This window comes from Pongo pygmaeus, chromosome 20, assembly GCF_028885625.2.
Source record: "Pongo pygmaeus isolate AG05252 chromosome 20, NHGRI_mPonPyg2-v2.0_pri, whole genome shotgun sequence".
NCBI classification, from domain to species: Eukaryota; Metazoa; Chordata; class Mammalia; order Primates; family Hominidae; genus Pongo; species Pongo pygmaeus.
Genome location: NC_072393.2, coordinates 18,437,316 through 18,453,763, shown reverse-complemented (window position 1 = coordinate 18,453,763; position 16,448 = coordinate 18,437,316). Strand labels below are relative to the sequence as shown.

Here is a 16,448-nt window from a genome sequence, read left to right as displayed (position 1 = left end):
TTGAACCTGGGAGGTGGAGATTGCAGTGAGCCGAGATCGAGCCACTGCACTCCAGCCTGCGCAGCAGAGTGAGGCTCTGTCTAAAACGTAAAAATAATAAAAATAAAAATCAGCTTGGAGTGTTTGAGTAGCAGACAGGGAGGGATGGAGAGCTGGAGGGAGAGATGAGCAGGGGAGAGGGTTGGGGTTTGTTGGGTTTTTTTTATTATTTATTTATTTTTGAGATGGAGTGTTGCTCTGTCGCCCAGGCTGGAGTGCAGTGGCGCAATCTCCGCTCACTCACTGCAAGCTCCACCTCCCGGGCTCACGCCGTTCTCCTGCCTCAGCCTCCAGAGTAGCTGGAACTACAGGCGCCCGCCACCACGCCCGGAGAATTTTTTGTATTTTTAGTGGAGACAGAGTTTCACTGTGTTAGCCAGGACGGTCTTGATCTCCTGACCTCGTGATCCACCCGCCTCAGCCTCCCAAAGTGCTGGAATTACCGCATCTGGCCTGTTGTTGTTGTTGTTATTATTATTATTATTACTATTATTTGAGAAAAATTCTTGCTGCGTCACCCAGGCTGGAGTACAGTGGTTTGATCACCGCTCACTGCAGGCTAGACCTCCTGGGCCAAGTGATCCTCCCACCTCAGCCTCCTGAATAGCTGGGACCATAGGCACATGTCACCAGGCCCAGCTAATGTTTACTTTTTTTTTTTTTTTTTTTGTAGAGATGGGGTCTCGCTCTGTTGCCCAGGCTGCTCTCAAACTCCTGGCCTTACGTGATTCTCCCACCTCAGCCTCTCAAAGTGCTGGGATCACAGGCGTGAGCCACCGCACCCGGCCTCATTTCATGTTTGATAGAAATTGACCACCTGCCTTTGGGCTCCCTAGGCCCCTCCCCATGTTCAGGAAGTTTCCTGAATTGGGACTACCTGGGCCAGCTTTATCCTGGTTGTCCATCATCTGAACCGGAAAGTTCTCCTTCTGTCGGGATCAAGTTCCCCATAGTTGCAGATTCATGAGTCCTGAGGACACGGGGCGTCTTGTCCTCCCGCCCCCACTGGGTGGAATCTTTTTGTCGCACTGTACCCACATCCCTTGCTGGAATAAATACCTTAGACTCTCCTCTGTTTGGGAACATGGATCTGGAAACTGATATGTCTTGCACACCCCGCATGACAAATAACTCATTTCCTACTGAGACTGTCAGTTCGGCTTCTAGTGACTGTGCTGTGGGAATGCTTCCCCTCTGCCTGGCCCCAGGGACCTCCCATGTATGGCATGCTCCAAGCTTGATGCCAGGTCAAAGGAGGTCTTGGTGGACCTTAGGACCAGGGGTAGCAGGAAAGGAGGGCTCACCCTCAGGCCAGAGGAAGGACGTGATTGAGGACTGTGGTAGGGTGTGGGGATGGGCTGTCTCCCAGAGTCTCAGATGACAAAACAGGCTCAGACACAAGGTGACCTGCCTGCAGTCACACAGACAGCCAAGCCCTAACCCAGATCTCCTCATGTCCAGCCCCTGGGTCCCCCAGTCCTCATCCCTGGCTCCTGGCCCTGACAATGGCCACTCCAGCCTCCAGCCTGCCAGTTAATTTCTGCTGCCTTGGGCAGGCTGGTTGGGACAGGCTGGGCTATCAGACTAAGGTTTCTTTTTTTTTTTTTTTTTGAGACGGAGTCTTGCTCTGTCGTCCAGGCTGGAGTGCAGTGGCACGATCTCAGCTCACTGCAGTCTCCGCCTCCTGGGTTCACACCATTCTCCTGCCTCAGCCTCCCGAGTAACTGGGACTACAGGCACGCGCCACCACGCCCAGCTAATTTTTTTCTATTTTTAGTAGAGACGGGGTTTCACCATGTTAGCCAGGATGGTCTTGGTCTCCTGACCTTGTGATCCACCCGTCTCAGTCTCCCAAAGTGCTGGAATTACAGGCGTGAGCCACCGTGCCCGGCCCAGACTAGGGTTTCAATAGGGCCTTGCCCAACCTTGGAGGGGCATGAGGGCTTAGGTGAGACAGGCGGAGCTTCAGCGGGAGCTTGAGGGACACAGTATCATGTGGCCCGAGGGCGGCATGGACTCTGGAGTCTAAGAGGCAGTGTTTATATTTTTTTTGAGACAGGATCTCGCTCTGTCGCTCAGGCTAGAGTGCAGTGGTGCAATCATAGCTCACTGCAGCCGTGACTTCCCAGGCTCAGGTGATCCTCCTAACCTCATCCCCCTGAGAAGCTAGAACTACAGGTCCACACTGCCACACCTGGTTAATTTTTTAGATTTTTTTTTTTTTTTTTTTTTTTTGTAGAGTCAGGATCTTGCTATGTTGCCCAGGCTGGTCTCAAACTCCTAGGCTCAAGCGATCCTCCTGCTTCGGCCTCCCAAAGTGCTGGGATTTACAGGTGTGAGCCACTGTGCCTGGCCCAAGGGGCAGTTTTGAGTGCTGGCTGTCTCAGTCCTGACTGTGGGACCCTGAGTGGGGTATCTCTCTCCCTCCCTCCCTCCCTTCCTTCCTTCCTCTTCCCTTTGTTTCTCTGTCTCTCCCTCCCTCCCCCCTTTCTTTTCTTTTTCTCTTTTTCTTTTCTTCTTCTCTTCTCTTTTCTCCTCCCTCCCTCCCTTCCTTCCTTCTTTCTTTCTTCTTTCCTTTTTTTTTTTGAGAAAGGGTCTCACTACTCTGTCACCCAGGCTGGAGTGCAGTGGCATGATCTCAGCTCACTGCAGCCTCTACCTCCCGGGTCCAAGTGATTCTTCTGCCTCAGCCTCCGGAGTAGCTGAGATTACAGGTGCCTGCACCACGTCTGGCTAATTTTTGTATTCTTTTTAGAAGAGACAGGATTTCACCATGTCGGCCAGACTAGTCTCTTTCTCTTGAGCTCACTATCCCCACCTGTAACTCCAGAAGAATAACAGCCCCATGCCACTAAGGCCACCTAACAGCTCCGTGGGTTTTCAAAGTAATCCTTGAACACGCATGTTCTTAGCAGCAAGATTCACTATAGCCAAGCCGTGGAAACAACCCAGATGTCCATCCGCGGATGAATGGCTAAACACAATGTGGTCTACGCACACAATGGAATATTATTCAACCAGAAAAAGGAATGAAGTTCCGATACATGGTACAATGTGGATGAACCCGGAAAACATGCTGAGTGATAAAAGCCAGACACAAAAGGCCGCATGATTCCATTGATGTGAAATGTTCAAAATAGGCAAATCCAGAGACAGAAAGTGGTTGCCGGAGGTGGGGGTGGGGGGGGGGTGGGAATGGGGATTGATCACTAGTGGGTACGGGGTTTCCTTTGGCAGGGATAGAAATGTTCTGGAAATAGATGGTGGTGATGGTTGCATAACATTGTAAATAGCCAGGTCGGCTGTGGTGGTTCACGCCTGTAATCCCAGCACTTTGGAAGGCTGAGGCAGGAGGACTGCTGGAGCCCAGGAGTTCAAGACCTACCTGGGAAACAAAGGGAGATCGTGTCTCTACAAAAAAATAATTAGCTGGGTGTGGTGGTACACGTTTGTGGTCCCAACCACTCGCGGGGCTGAGGCAAGTGGATCTCTTGAGCCCAGGATCTCTTGAGGCTGCTGTGATTGGGCCATTGCACTCCAGCCTGGGCAACAGAGTGAGACCATCTCAAAACCAAACAAAAGAAACATTATGAATGTACTAAATGCTACATTGTAAAGTGTACTAAATTGAACACTTTCAAATGGTGAATTTTATAATATGTGAATTTCACCTCAATAAAAACAAATCCAGGGCTAGGCATGGTGGCTTACACCTGTAATCCCAGCACTTTGGGAGGTTGAGGCAGGCAGATCACCTGAGGTCAGGAGTTTGAGACCAGCCTGGCCAACATGGTAAAACCCTGGCTCTATTAAAAAAAATAGAAAAATTAGCCAGGCGTGGTGGCACATGCCTGTAATTCCAGCTACTTTCAAGGCTGAAACAGGAGAATCGTTTGAACCCGGGAGGCGGAGGTTGCAGTGAGCCGAGACCAAGCCATTGCACTCCAGCCTGGGTGACAGAGCGAAACTCTGTCTTAAAAAAAAAAAAAAAGAAAGAAAGAAAAAAATAAACCCCGTCTCTACTAAAAATTCAAAAATTAGCCGGGTGTGGTGGCAGGCACCTGTAATCCCAGCTACTTGGGAGGCTGAGGCAGGAGAATCGCTTGAACCCAGGAGGCAGAGGTTGTAGTGAGCTGAGATCACACCACTACACTCTACACTATGCCTGAGCGACACAGCAAGACTCCTTCTAAAAAACAAAAACAAACAGAAAAAACCCCACAAAAACCAAACCTAGACTCAGGTGACAGGATGTTCCCGTACTCAGGCAGCTCCTCCCAGCCCCAGCCCCCTGCTCCCCACTCTCTGAGGATAGAGTTCTCTGCTTGTCCTCCACTGTTCAGCCCCCGCCAGCCTCTGAGACTCCCATAGGGAGTGCAGGTATGGGGCCCAGGGCTCGGCTCCCACCCCAACTCAGCCTCCTCATGTGTCCTTGGGCCAATCCCCTCCCAGTCCTGGGCCTCAGTTTCCCCTTCTGAATCATGGGCCCCTTTGCCTTCCTTGGCCAGGAATTTAGTCTCCAAGATAGTGACCAGGGATGGCAGTCCCAGTTCCGTCAGCAGCCAGATGGGGGCGGGGGGGGGGCGGGGGAAATAAACCAAGAAGCCCGGATTCTTTCTCCACACGTTTACTTTTAAAAAAATAATTGTACAAAACAGAATGAATTCTTAAGGCATATCAGAAATGCTGAGTCCCAGGCCAGGGCCCTGCCCCAGCCAGGTCTAGGACTCTGCAGTTGGGAGCTTGTCCAGCTGCCCCCTCTAATGCTCTTCTCCTCCAGGACACAGGGAGCCTCCGGAAGCACAGTAGTCCCCGTGTGTCACCTTAGGCTGACCTCTGCCCCCAGGGGTGATGTAATGCTGTCACTGTCTTGAATTCTTCATCGTTTAACTGGGAGCCCAGTGTTTTCACTTTGCACATTAGGTATCTGGTCTTGCCTGTCCTACCCTGAACCTGCATTCCTTGGGCCATGTAACACCCAGGCAGCTCTGATGCCCCTGGGTACTTGGAGGAGCTCCCAAGAAGTCCAAGCCTACGCCGGGAATCTCTGGCTTTCAAAGTCTTCAAAGGCTGGAGCGGCTGCCCCTGCCACCCACAGACTCCACATAGCTCTGACAACCTGCTTTCCTGAACGCCTCGTTCCTGGGTCCTTTCACCCACCGGACCTCACTGTGTGGCCTCAACTCTGAGGCACCTGCCCTCTGAACCCCCAATTCTACAATAAACGGGGTGGATTCCAAACATCACTCAGCTCTGACCTTCTCTGACCTTTCTTCCTCATTCGTCTGCCTGCTGAGCTCCTATTCATACTCCAAAGCCTCAGCTAAAATACCCTTTCCGCAAGGACGCCTTCTCTGCTTCCTGTCTGGACTCTCGCAGCTGCAGGTCTCTTCTTCTGGTTCCGTGATGCTGGAACTGTCTATGTCTGGCTCTGTTTCTCCCAGACTGAAGGCTCCTCGGGGATTCCGGCACCACCAACAGGCTGGGAAGACAGGTTATTAAACAGTCTCTCGGATACTGCACTGGGAGTTCAATGCCTCACAAGGACAGTGGTCCAGATAAGTCAGATTCCAGCCGGGCTCTTCCTCTGTCCCATGTGATATCCGAAAGGCCCCGCCTCACTCTGAGACTTGGTTCCCCAACTTCGATGCAGTCGGGGAGGTCAGCCCTTGGTCCAGCCACTCCCCACAGTCACGGTGGCTGAAAGCTGGTGTGCAACCTCGTTCCTTGAGGGATCCCTGTGCCGTTCAGCAAGTCATGCAGCGCGGCCTCATGATCCCCGAGGGTGGGTTTGGATCCTCCTAAGAGAAATGTTCCCATTAAGCCTCAGGGGACACTGGAAACAGAAATTCAGAAATACCGCTCCCCATCCAGCTGTCTCCCAACTCCCACCCTTGACCAGGGAAGAGGCCATCAGGAGGTGGTGTCTAGGGCAGACTGGGGTGCAAGGAGGGTTTTGGAGCTGAGTATATACTGTCCTTTGGTATCCACAGGGGATTGGTTCCAGGAACCCCGTGGATACCAAAATCCACAGATGCTCAGGTCCCTGATATAAAATGGCATAATATTTGCAGATAGTCTAAGCCCATCCTCCTGTGTACTTTATTTTTATTTTATTTTTTGAGACAAAGTCTCGCTTTGTCACCCAGGCTGGAAGGCAGTGGCGTGATCTTGGCTCACTGCAACCTCTACCTCCTGGGTTCAAGCGATTCTCCTGCCTCAGCCTCCCGAGTAGCTGGGATCACAGGTGGACGCCACCACGCCCGGCTAATTTTTGTATTTTTGGTAGATACCTGTTTCGCCATGTTGGCCAGGCTGGTCTCAAACTCCTGACCTCAAGTGATCTGCCCACCTCAGCCTCCCAAAGTGCTGGGATTACAGGCATAAGCCACTGCATCCAGCCCTCCCGTGTACTTTAAATCTCTTCTAGATTACCTATAATACTTTATGGCTGGGTGTGGTGGCTCACGCCTGTAATCCCAGCATTCTGGGAGGCCAAGGCAGGCAGATCACCTGAGGGCAGGAGTTTGAGACCAGCCTGGCCAACATGGCAAAACCCCGTCTCTACTAAAAAATACAAAAATTAGCTGGGCATGGTGGTGGACGCCTGTAATCCCAGCTACTCAGGAGGCTGAGACAGGGAGAATTGCTTGAAGCTGGGAGGTGGAGACTGCAGTGAGCCGAGACTGTGCCACTGCACTCCAGCCTGGGTGACACAGCAAGACTCCATCTCAAAAAAAAAAAAAAAAAAAAAAAAAAAGTATATATATACATATATGTATACATATATACGTATATATATATACACACACAATAGAAATGCTATTTAATCACTGTTATACTGCATTATTACTATTAATAGTAGTATTGAGATGAGAGGTCTTGTTTTGTCTCCCAGACTGGAGTGTGTAGTAGCACAATCATTGCTCACTGCAGCCTCAAACTCCCGGGCTCAAGCGATCCTCCTGCCTCAGTCTCCCGACCATAGATGGGCTCCACCAAGCCTGGGTAATTTTGTATTATTTGCAGTAGAGATGGGGGTCTTGCTATGTTACCCAGGTTGGTCTTATACTTCTGGCCTCAAGCAGTCCTCCCATCTTGGCCTCTCAAAGTGCTGGGATTATAGGCATGAGCCACCGCACCCAGCCTATCATATTTTTAATCTGTATTATCCATGTATGTATTTATTTTTCAAATGTCTCTGACCCATGTTTGGTTGAATCTGCAGATTCCAAACCAGCTAATGCAGAGGGCCGACTGTATGTAGAGAAATTCTGTCAACAATTAAAATCCACTGCCAGCTGGGTGCGGTGGCTGACCCCTGTAATCCCAGCACTTTGGGAGGCCAAGGTGGGAGGATCATTTGAGCCCAGGAGTTCAAGACTAGCCTGGGCAACATAGTGAGACCCCATTTCTACAAAAAATACAAAAATTGGCCAGGCGTGGTAGCTCACGCATGTAATCCCAGCATTTTGGGATGCTGAGGCAGGCGATCACCTGAGGTCAGGAGTTCAAGACCAGCCTGACCAACCAACATGGTGAAACCCCGTCTCTACTAAAAGTACAAAAATTAGCCAGGCGTGGTGGCTAACACCTGTAATCCCAGCTACTCAGAAGGCTGAGGCAGGAGAATCGCTTGTACCAGGGATGCGGAGGTTGAAGTGAGCTGAGATCGCACCATTGCACTCCAGCCTGGGTGACAAGACTGAAACTCCATCTCAAAAAGCAAAGCAAAACAAAACAAAACACAAAAATTAGCAGGATGTGGTGGCGTGCGCCTGTAGTCCCAGCTACTCAAGAGGCTGAGGCGAAAGGATTGCTTGAGCCCGGGAGGTCGAGGCTGCAGTGAGCTACGATTATGCCACTGCACTCCAGCCTGGGTGACAGAGCAAGACCCTGTCTAAGAAAACAAAAAACAGAAAAAACCATCTACTATGTCTGCCACCCCATCAAGGCTCCCAGGGCCCAGAGAGGCATGGGTGGTTCTCAGACCCCTGAGCTCACCTCAGAGTACAGCGGTGGCGGGCGGTAGCGGAACTCTTGGATGTAGGCGAAGAACGGGCCTTCAAGGCTCATGTCGGGGTCCTGCGGAAGCGGGAAGGGGCTCTGCCCCAAGGCTGCCTCCTCGGTGTCGGCTACCACCTCCGAGTACTCAGGAGGAGCTGGAAGCAAGAGACAGGGTGGGTGAGGTTGGCAGGAGAGAGCCCTGCTCCAAGGGACCAGGGGCCAGGAGCTGGCTTATGCCAGCTCTGGGGATGCCAGGCTGTATGTCCTTTGGTTGGGATTCCAGGGGACTCGTGGTGAGACAGTTGACCCGGCATCCACCTCTCCATGTATCCACCCCCCCTCTGTATGTAAGCAGGGTGGGAGCTTACCCTCAGGCCGCTCCGGCAAGGCCCCCAGCCTCCAGTCCAGCAGAAAGCTGGCGTGGCTGCCCACGCTGGAGGAACGGCTGCCAAAAGGGTGCAAGGGAATGGTGCCGATCACCAGTGGCAGCTCTAGCAGCAGCTTGGACGTTCCTGGGATATCCACACAGACCTGGAGGAAGGAACCATAAGGGAGGGTGCCCAGGCAGCCTCCCCAACCCCCACCTCCCTCCTATGCCTGGGGAGACTGAGGCCTCAGCTTCCCCCAGTCTGAGGGAATACAGGGTGAATGTAGCCACTGTCCCCCAGGGCCAGCAGGATGCCCTACCTTGAGTGCGTAGTCCACGTGTAGAACACGGCAGTGCAGGATGGAAGGACCCACTGGGGGGATCCGCAGTGCCCGGCCCTGCCACAGCGCCCGCTGCCCAGGGCCCACCGGCTCGCCCGCGAGGCTGGCCACCACTGCCCGTTTCTGCTTTCGGGCGCCTCGGGCCATGAACGTCTGTGTCTGCACCACGGCTGCCCGAGGCAGCACAGGACGTGTGGAGCCGTTGTCAATCTCGGCAAAGACAGGGATGACCTCTCCTGCAGCGAGGAGCAGTGGGGCCTCAGTTTCCCCTCCGCAGCCCCAACATCAGCCCCCGTCCCGACCCAGTCCGGTCCCCCTGCTACCTGGGGTGTAGCCCTTGCGGTCGATCTTGGCCGAAAGGGAGACTAGGCCACGGTTACAGTACCAGGATCGGGCAACCTTTTCCCGAGCCCCCGCTTGAGGTGCCTGTCGGTGTAGAGGAAAGTGACATGGATGAGTCACTTTGTGCAAACCACAGTCGCTGTGGAGCTTCCAAACCACCCCCAGCTAAGGGAGGACTTTGGGCAGGGCTTGGTTTCTTTTTAACAATCCAGGAACTATCTGTTAAATAGAGCCAGGGACACAACCCATCTTATAAAGCCAGAAATGAAATGTATAAGCCAAGTGTTTGGTGTGTAATTCGCACTTGGTAAGCCCTAGCTCTGGACTATTTCACAGAAGAGGCATCTGAGGCTCAGAGACGGCTTCAAGACACTTGCCCAGAGTCACACGGCAAATGGGTGCAGACCCCAGTGGATTCCACACGCATTCCCACACCTGCCTCCCTCCCTGCCAGGGCCCACCTATGACCTCCATCTTATTGGTTGGTGTCACCCAGCAGCCAGGCCCCTTCCTACAATACTCCCGTCCTACCTCCCCAAGGGCGGCCACTCACCAGCAGGGCTGGCGTGTTGATGTCCACAGGCTCGATGACAGTGAACACCTTCCTTGCCCGGCGTGCTGGGACCCAGGGCCGGTGCAGGGTGGCCTTGATACAGTAGCGGACACTACCGTGTTTGCCCTCGAAGGATGTCACCAGGGTCCTAGGGTGGAGGGACGGGACTTCAGGGGGCAAGATACAGAGACAAGCAGGCAGGGAGAAGGAGACACAAACACTCCGGGGGCCTCCCAGGGGGAGAGTCTTGGGGCTCAGAGATGCCCAGATACCCAGTATTGGAGGTACAAATCTGGAAGGGGCTTCAGGCTGAGGGCAACCCTGCACCCCAGAGGACTTACGGGGGCAGCTGGAAGCTGAACAGGAACTCATGGCGCCCAGGAGGCAGCGTCGTGGTCTCCCCGGTATCTGCAGGTAGGAGCAAAAGGAGGCGACTGAGCGGTTGTGCTGGGGTCCCAGGGCTGACGGAGGTACCGCCGTCCAGGTGCTGGGAAGCACACAACCGGTGCGCCGAGCAGGGGTCCCCCATCCGTACCTGGCGCCAGGAGCGTGGCGCGGTGGCTCACGACCTCCACGCGTTCACTGTAGCTCTGCGTGTAAGCCGTGCTCGAGCCCGCGCTGCGCGACTCGGTCCAGTGCACGTGGGCGCGGCCCCGCGCGCGCAGCCTCAGGGCACCCACGCGCGTGGTGCTTGCCAGCTCCAGCAGCACCCGGCCCGCCACGGCCTGGCCGCCACTAAACACGGGCTCGACGCCCGCGGTCGCGCCGTCCAACTGCACCGAAAATGCTTTCACCTTGTCGAATAGCATCGCGTCCGGGGTGCGAACCCACGACACGCGGAACCTGGCCTCGAACCCGCGAACCGGCAGCTCAAGATGCCGACGCTGCAGCCTCAGAACGCAAAATCGCCGTCAACGCGCAGGCGCGCTCACCAACCGGAGCAGAAAATCCCCGCGCCGTGCGACGGCGCCGCTTTTATACGGCAGGGCGGGGTGGGGTGGGGTCACCGTCCCTCCCCCGCCCCCGGAAGGGACTCCACCAATAGCGCGACAAGGGGCGTGGCTCTGCCCAGGCGTGGAGCAAAATAACAAACGCCCCTCCTCACCGCCGGCTGCCCCCTTCCCTCGTGGACCCCGGGGAGAAACTGAAGCCCTTAGGCGGCCAGAGCTGGTCTCTCGCGGACCCCGGGGGCAAAGAGGGGAAAAAGAGGTCTAGAGGCAGGGCCCAGGCCTGAGGTCACCTAGCAGAGCCTTCAGCCTCTCGGCTTAATCGCTCACCAGCCGCCCCTCGTAGACATGACTCGAGGCATGTCCAGCCCGATTTGGGGCAGGGGACTCTCGCCCCAGTTGAGGGCCAGAGAGCCTATGACTGTTCCAGGCCTGTTTTCCCCCCGCTATGCAAAGGGAGAAGAGGAGGAGGTGGGTGGGACCGCCCTCCACACTGGTGCCTGCTGCACCCCTTGCCTGATTCAAGTCCCGCTTAGCTGGTGGCTCTGGGCAAATGACAACCTCTTGGAGCCTCAGTTTCCACCTCTGTAGAGCCGAGAGAAAGTAAAAATCAGTCCTGACCTCAGAAGGTTGTGCATGGATCATCGTGCAGCCCCAGCTGGACTCCTCCAAGAGCCTCGCTCCCGGGTCATCAACCTGCTCTTGACATATCGTCACTCGGTCGCGCCTCGGCGCATTCGCCCAGGAGCGGTACCTACGACCTGATGTTCCCTTCCCAATTTTCAGCCTCTGGCAAACCCTACCTTCCCCGTAGCCCTTGTGCCTGCTCCAGTCATCCTCAGCCCCCGTCCCGCCACAGAGCTGAATGCAGGCGGACGCTCGGGCACCCCCAGGTCCACAGCTGCAGTGTGGCCTCGGGACGGCGTGACCTCTCTCTGGGCTTCAGTTTCCCCAAAGAAAAGTCGCGTGGAGTTTCTCCAGCGGGAGTCGCCTCTGCGTCGTCTGCGGGACGCTGGCGCCCTCTCGTGGCAGCGGAATGCACTGCCGCTGAACCCATCCCCTGCCCTGTCTGTCCGCCTCTGAGCCTGGCTCAGGAGAGCACGAGACTTCCACCACCTCAGTGAGGTGTGTGGGTGGAGGGGGCGGTCATAAACAAACACGGTCACCCGCAGCCCGTGATGGGGATCAGAACAGGAGCGACGGAGTTGGAGGCACAGTTATCAGCCTGGAAGGCTGCCTGGGAGGATGGGTCTTTGGAGTTGAAAGGAAGGTCTGGGACCTTAGGCCAGGTTTCAGTGGATACTAGAGGGGAGACAGTAGGCCGTTAAGTCCGGGAGGAGAAGCGGGATGAGGTAACCCTGAAGGGACTACTGAGCCAGCGCCTCCCTCAATTCATTTCACAGATGGACCCCAAAGGCCCAGAGAGGGGTGGGGCTCTGCCCGAGGTCACACAGCAGCTCCACTGGCCTCGCCCCTCCAGTGTCACTGTTTTTTTTTCCTTAAATGTTTAACAATTTAACAATTTTTTAATTTTTTTTTTCTTTTTTTTTTTGAGACAGGATCTCACTCTGTCGCCCAGGCTGGAGTGCAGTGGCGCGATCTAGGTTCACTGCAACCTCTGCCTCCCTTCCACCTCAGGTGGAAGGAAGCGATCCTTCCACCTCAGCCTCCCGAGTAGCCGGGATTACAGGTGTGTACCACCACGCCCAGCTAATTTTTGTATTTTTTGTAGAGATGGGGTTTCACCATGTTGCCCAGGCTGGTCTTGAACTCTTGAGCTCAAGCGATCTGCCCGCCTCAGCCTCCCAAAGTGCTGGGATTACAGGTGTGAGCCACTGCACTCAGCCAAAACTTTAATTTAATTTTTTTTTTTTTTGAGACAGGGTCTCACTCTGCTCTGACACCCAGGCTGTAGTGCAGTGGCGCCATCTTGGCTCACTGCAACCTCCACCTTCTGGGTTCCAGCGATTCTCCTGCCTTAGCCCCCTGAGTAGCTGGGAGAATTTAAAAATTAGCCCAACTTGGCCGGGCGGGGTGGCTCACGCCTGTAATCCCAGCACTTTGGGAGGCCAAGGCAGGCGGATCACCTGAGTTCGGGAGTTCGAGACCAGCCTGACCAACACAGAGACACCCCGTCTCTACTAAAAATACAAAATTAGCCGGGTGTGGTGGCGCATGCCTGTAATCCCAGCTACTTGGGAGGCTGAGGCAAGAGAAACACTTGAACCTAGGAGGCGGAGGTTGCAGTGAGGCGAGATTACGCCATTGCACTCCAGCCTGGGCAACAAGAGTGAAATTCCGCCTAAAAAAAAAAAAAGTTAGCCCGGCTAATTTTTGTATTTTTAGTAGAGACGGGGCTTCACCATGTTAGCCAGGCTGGTCTTGAACTCCTGACCTCAAGTGATCCTCCGGCCTCAGCCTCCCAAAGTACTGGGATTACAGGCGTAAGCCACTGCGCCCAGCCAATTTTTATGTATTTTGAGAGATGGGGGCCAGGCATGGTGGCTCATGCCTGTAAGCCAAGCATTTTGGAAGGCCGAGGTGGATGGATCACCTGAGGTCAGGAATTCGTGACCAGCCTGGCCAACATGGTGAAACCCATCTCTACTAAAAATACAAAAATTGGCCGGGCACTGTGGCTCATGCCTGTAATCCCAGCACTTTGGGAGGCCGAGGCGGGCGGATCACGAGGTCAGGAGATCGAGACCATTCTGGCTAACACGGTGAAACCCTGTCTCTATTAAAAATACAAAAAATTAGCCAGGCGTGGTGGCGGGTGCCTGTAGTCCCAGCTACTCGGGAGGCTGAGGCAGGAGAATGATGTGAACCCGGGAGGTGGAGCTTGCAGTGAGCCGAGATCGTGCCACTGCACTCCAGCCTGGGCAGCAGAGGGAGACTCCGTCTCAAAAAAAAAAAAAAAAAAAAAAAAAAAAAAAAAAAAAAAAATTAGCCAGCGTGTTGGCGGGCGCCTATAATCCCACCTACTCGGGAGGCTGAGGCAGGAGAATCACTGGAACCCGAAAGGCAGAGGTTGCAGTGAGCTGAGATTGCACTGGCGCCACTGCACTCCAGCCTGGGTGACAGAGTGAGACTCTGTCTCAGAAACAAAAACAAAAACAAAAACAAAAACAAAGTTAGCCGGGTGTGGTGGCAGGCACCTGTAGTCCCAGCTACTCAGGAGGCTGAGGTTGCAGAATCGCTTGAACATGGGAGGCAGAGGTTGCAGTGAGCGGAGATCGTGCCACTGCACTCCAGCCTGAGCAACAGAGTAAGACCCTGCCTCAAAAACAAAAACAAACACAAAAAGGGGGTGGAGGGTGGGAGGTCTGGTTATGTTGCCCAGGCTGGCCTCTAACTTAGCTCAAGCAATCCTTCCACTTCAGCCTCTGTGGTAGCTGGGACCACAGGTGGATCCACCAGGCTCGCTTCTCCAGTGTTTTCTGTTTGTTTGTTTTTGTTTTTGTTTTTGAGACGGAGTTTTGCTCTGTTGCCCAGGCTGGAGTGTAGTGGTGCCATCTCAGCTCACTGCAACCTCCGCCTGCCGGGTTCAAGCAATTCTTCTGCCTCAGCCTCCCGAGTAGCTGGGATTTCAGGCGCCCACCAGCATGCCCGGCTAATTTTTGTATTTTTAGTGGAGACAAAGTTTCACCATGTTGGCCAGGCTGGTCTCGAACTCCTGACCTCAGGTGATCTGCCCGCCTCGGCCTCCCAAAGTGCTGGGATTACAGGCGTGAGCCGCCGCACCGGGCTGCCTCTCCAGTGTTTTAAAGAAGTCGCCGTTGAGTGTCTGGGACAGCCTTCGGGTGAAAGCGGTCCCAATAGTTCTCCGAGTCGCTGGGGAAGGGAAGTGCCTCCTGGGCCCCTTCCTGCCCTGCCCCACCGCACTTGCTTCTGTTTCCACCGCTGGGGAGGGAAGGGTCCCCCGCACCTGTGGCTCTTGTGTGCCCAAAGCTTCTATTGCCCGCAGCGCTGGGAAAAAAGTGGGGCTGTCGGGAATCTGAGCTGCCTCCCTCCCGGCCCATTTTACAGACGGGTATAGTGAGGTCTGGCTTGGCCTAGAGGAATATCCAGGGCGGCCCAGAGAGGATGATGCCCTCCCGCAGCCACACAGTAGGGTGTGAGGGTATGGACTGCCTCCTTCTGTGACCCCTGGCTCGCTGGTGACCGGCTGTGTGGCCTAGGGGCGCTTGGGGTGCGAGAAGGGCTGAGGTTTGGGGAAGAGTAGGGACCTGCCCAAGACCCAGACTCCCAGGAGAATGTGACCCCACTTCATCTCTTCCCCTCTGGGATGCATTTCCACCTCCTCACCGGGAAATACCACCAGACCCCCAACCCTACCCCAGGGAAGAACGCAGCGCTGCAGACCCTGTGGGGTAAACTGAGGCGGGGCCCTGGGTAACACGAGTTGGGGGCCTTCTCTGAGAATCAGGGACTCCTGGCCTGGGATCAACGGGGACACTGGGGTCCACCAGGGAGATCTCCCACTCTATTTCCCTGGGGTTTCCTGGACTCTAATAGGAGGATCCCCCTGCTTTGAAAGGGGTCTCCCCACCGCACAGCCTCTAAGTCGAGGGCGTCTGGCTCCAGAGAAGGGAACACCCAGACCCTGGGTAGACGTTCCCGGTTAGTGGGGGTCCTGACCAGGGCGGGGTGGGTGTCCAGGCTGGAGTGCAATAGTGCGATCTCAGCCCATTACAACCTCTACCTCCCTGGCTCAAGCGATCTTCCGACTTCAGCCTGTAGCTGGGACTCCAGGCGCGCGCCACTAAGCCTGGCTAATTTTTGTAGTTTTTGGAGACATGGGGTTTCACCATGTGGCCCAGGCTAGTCTTGAACTCCTGACCTGTGGGAGGGTCAGGACCCCGGGAAGGGGGGGTTCCCGCTCCTTGAAAACGATCACCCGACCGCAGAGGTTCTAAGTTGAGAGGCTTCCGGCCATGAAGAGGGTCGCGGCCGAGAGGGTCCCGGCTGCTGCGGGGGGCGGCGCGACGAGTGTCTCACCTCGGAGCAGCAGCTGCCGACGCCGCAGGTAGGTCTCCGCGGCCGCGTAGTCGCTGGATACGGCGTTGACGCCCACGCTGCGACCCTCCAGCCAGTGGGTGGCCGCCCCGCCGCGCGCCTTCACCTCGAGCGCTCGCACCCGCAGCGGCGCCGCCGCCTCCAGCAGCACCCGGCCGCACAGCCGCTCCCCGCCGCGGTAGGCGCCGCCCGGGCCCCGCGCCAGCTCCAGCGCGAAGCTGCGCACGCCCCCAGGGCGCATGGCGCGCTGCTGGGGACACGGCCTGGACACGCGGCGAGGAGGCGCACAGCCGGGGCGCGCCTGCCGATCCCCGGGGTTTCCGCGTTCCCCCGTCGCGTCCCCCGAGCTTCCTCCGGGCCCCCCCGGCGAACTTGGGCCGGCGCCGGTGGCCCAGGGCGGGCGCGTCGTCGGCGAACTTCCTGGTCCTCTGCATCCGCCCCCGTGACGCACGCGGGCCGCCGGGGACTGGCCGCCCGCGTGCCCGCGCTGTTGACTTTGCCATCCTCGGAGATGGGCGGGCCCTGTTTTTGTAGGGTCGGCGCTGTTGAATCAGAGGCAGGCAGGGGCGGAGGTGGCTGGGGAGGCACCGAGGCGGCCGCAGATCTCAGCCCTATGGTCTCATTCGCCACCCCCTGCCCCCTCGCCCAGAACCCGGCACCGCCTCAGTCTCCCCGTCATTGTCACTTCATGGCTGTCCCCCAAACAAAATCCACCTCGGGTAGCCCTCTTCGCCTCCGCACTGGGCTGTTCCGTTACCAGATCGGTTCTCCCACCCATCCCGCCCACGCCCAAATGCCACTTCCTCAGAGTCCCCTTGCCACCTCTGGCCTTG

The 16,448-nt window shown here is 55.8% G+C and overlaps 1 protein-coding gene across 3 annotated transcripts; it reads right to left on the bottom strand.

Annotated features, from left to right (window-relative positions):
- Positions 1–4,650: 4,650 nt before the first annotated feature.
- Positions 4,651–16,078, bottom strand: ARRDC2 (arrestin domain containing 2). 3 transcript variants are annotated; one of them, XM_054465259.2, is made up of 9 exons: positions 11,400–13,266; positions 10,185–11,181; positions 9,991–10,057; positions 9,650–9,797; positions 9,078–9,180; positions 8,734–8,990; positions 8,415–8,577; positions 8,044–8,201; positions 4,651–5,840 (listed from the first exon to the last, which is right to left on the bottom strand). In XM_054465259.2, exons 2-9 carry the CDS (start codon positions 10,456–10,458, stop codon positions 5,787–5,789), a joined length of 1,224 nt encoding a protein of 407 aa, XP_054321234.1. In that variant the 5' UTR covers positions 10,459–11,181; positions 11,400–13,266; the 3' UTR covers positions 4,651–5,786. The 3 variants fall into 3 exon arrangements, with proteins under 3 accessions (XP_054321234.1, XP_054321236.1, XP_054321235.1); XM_054465261.2 differs by lacking the exons at positions 10,185–11,181; positions 11,400–13,266 and adding an exon at positions 15,598–16,078; XM_054465260.2 differs by having other exon boundaries at positions 10,185–13,266.
- Between the last annotated feature and the right edge of the window lie 370 nt (positions 16,079–16,448).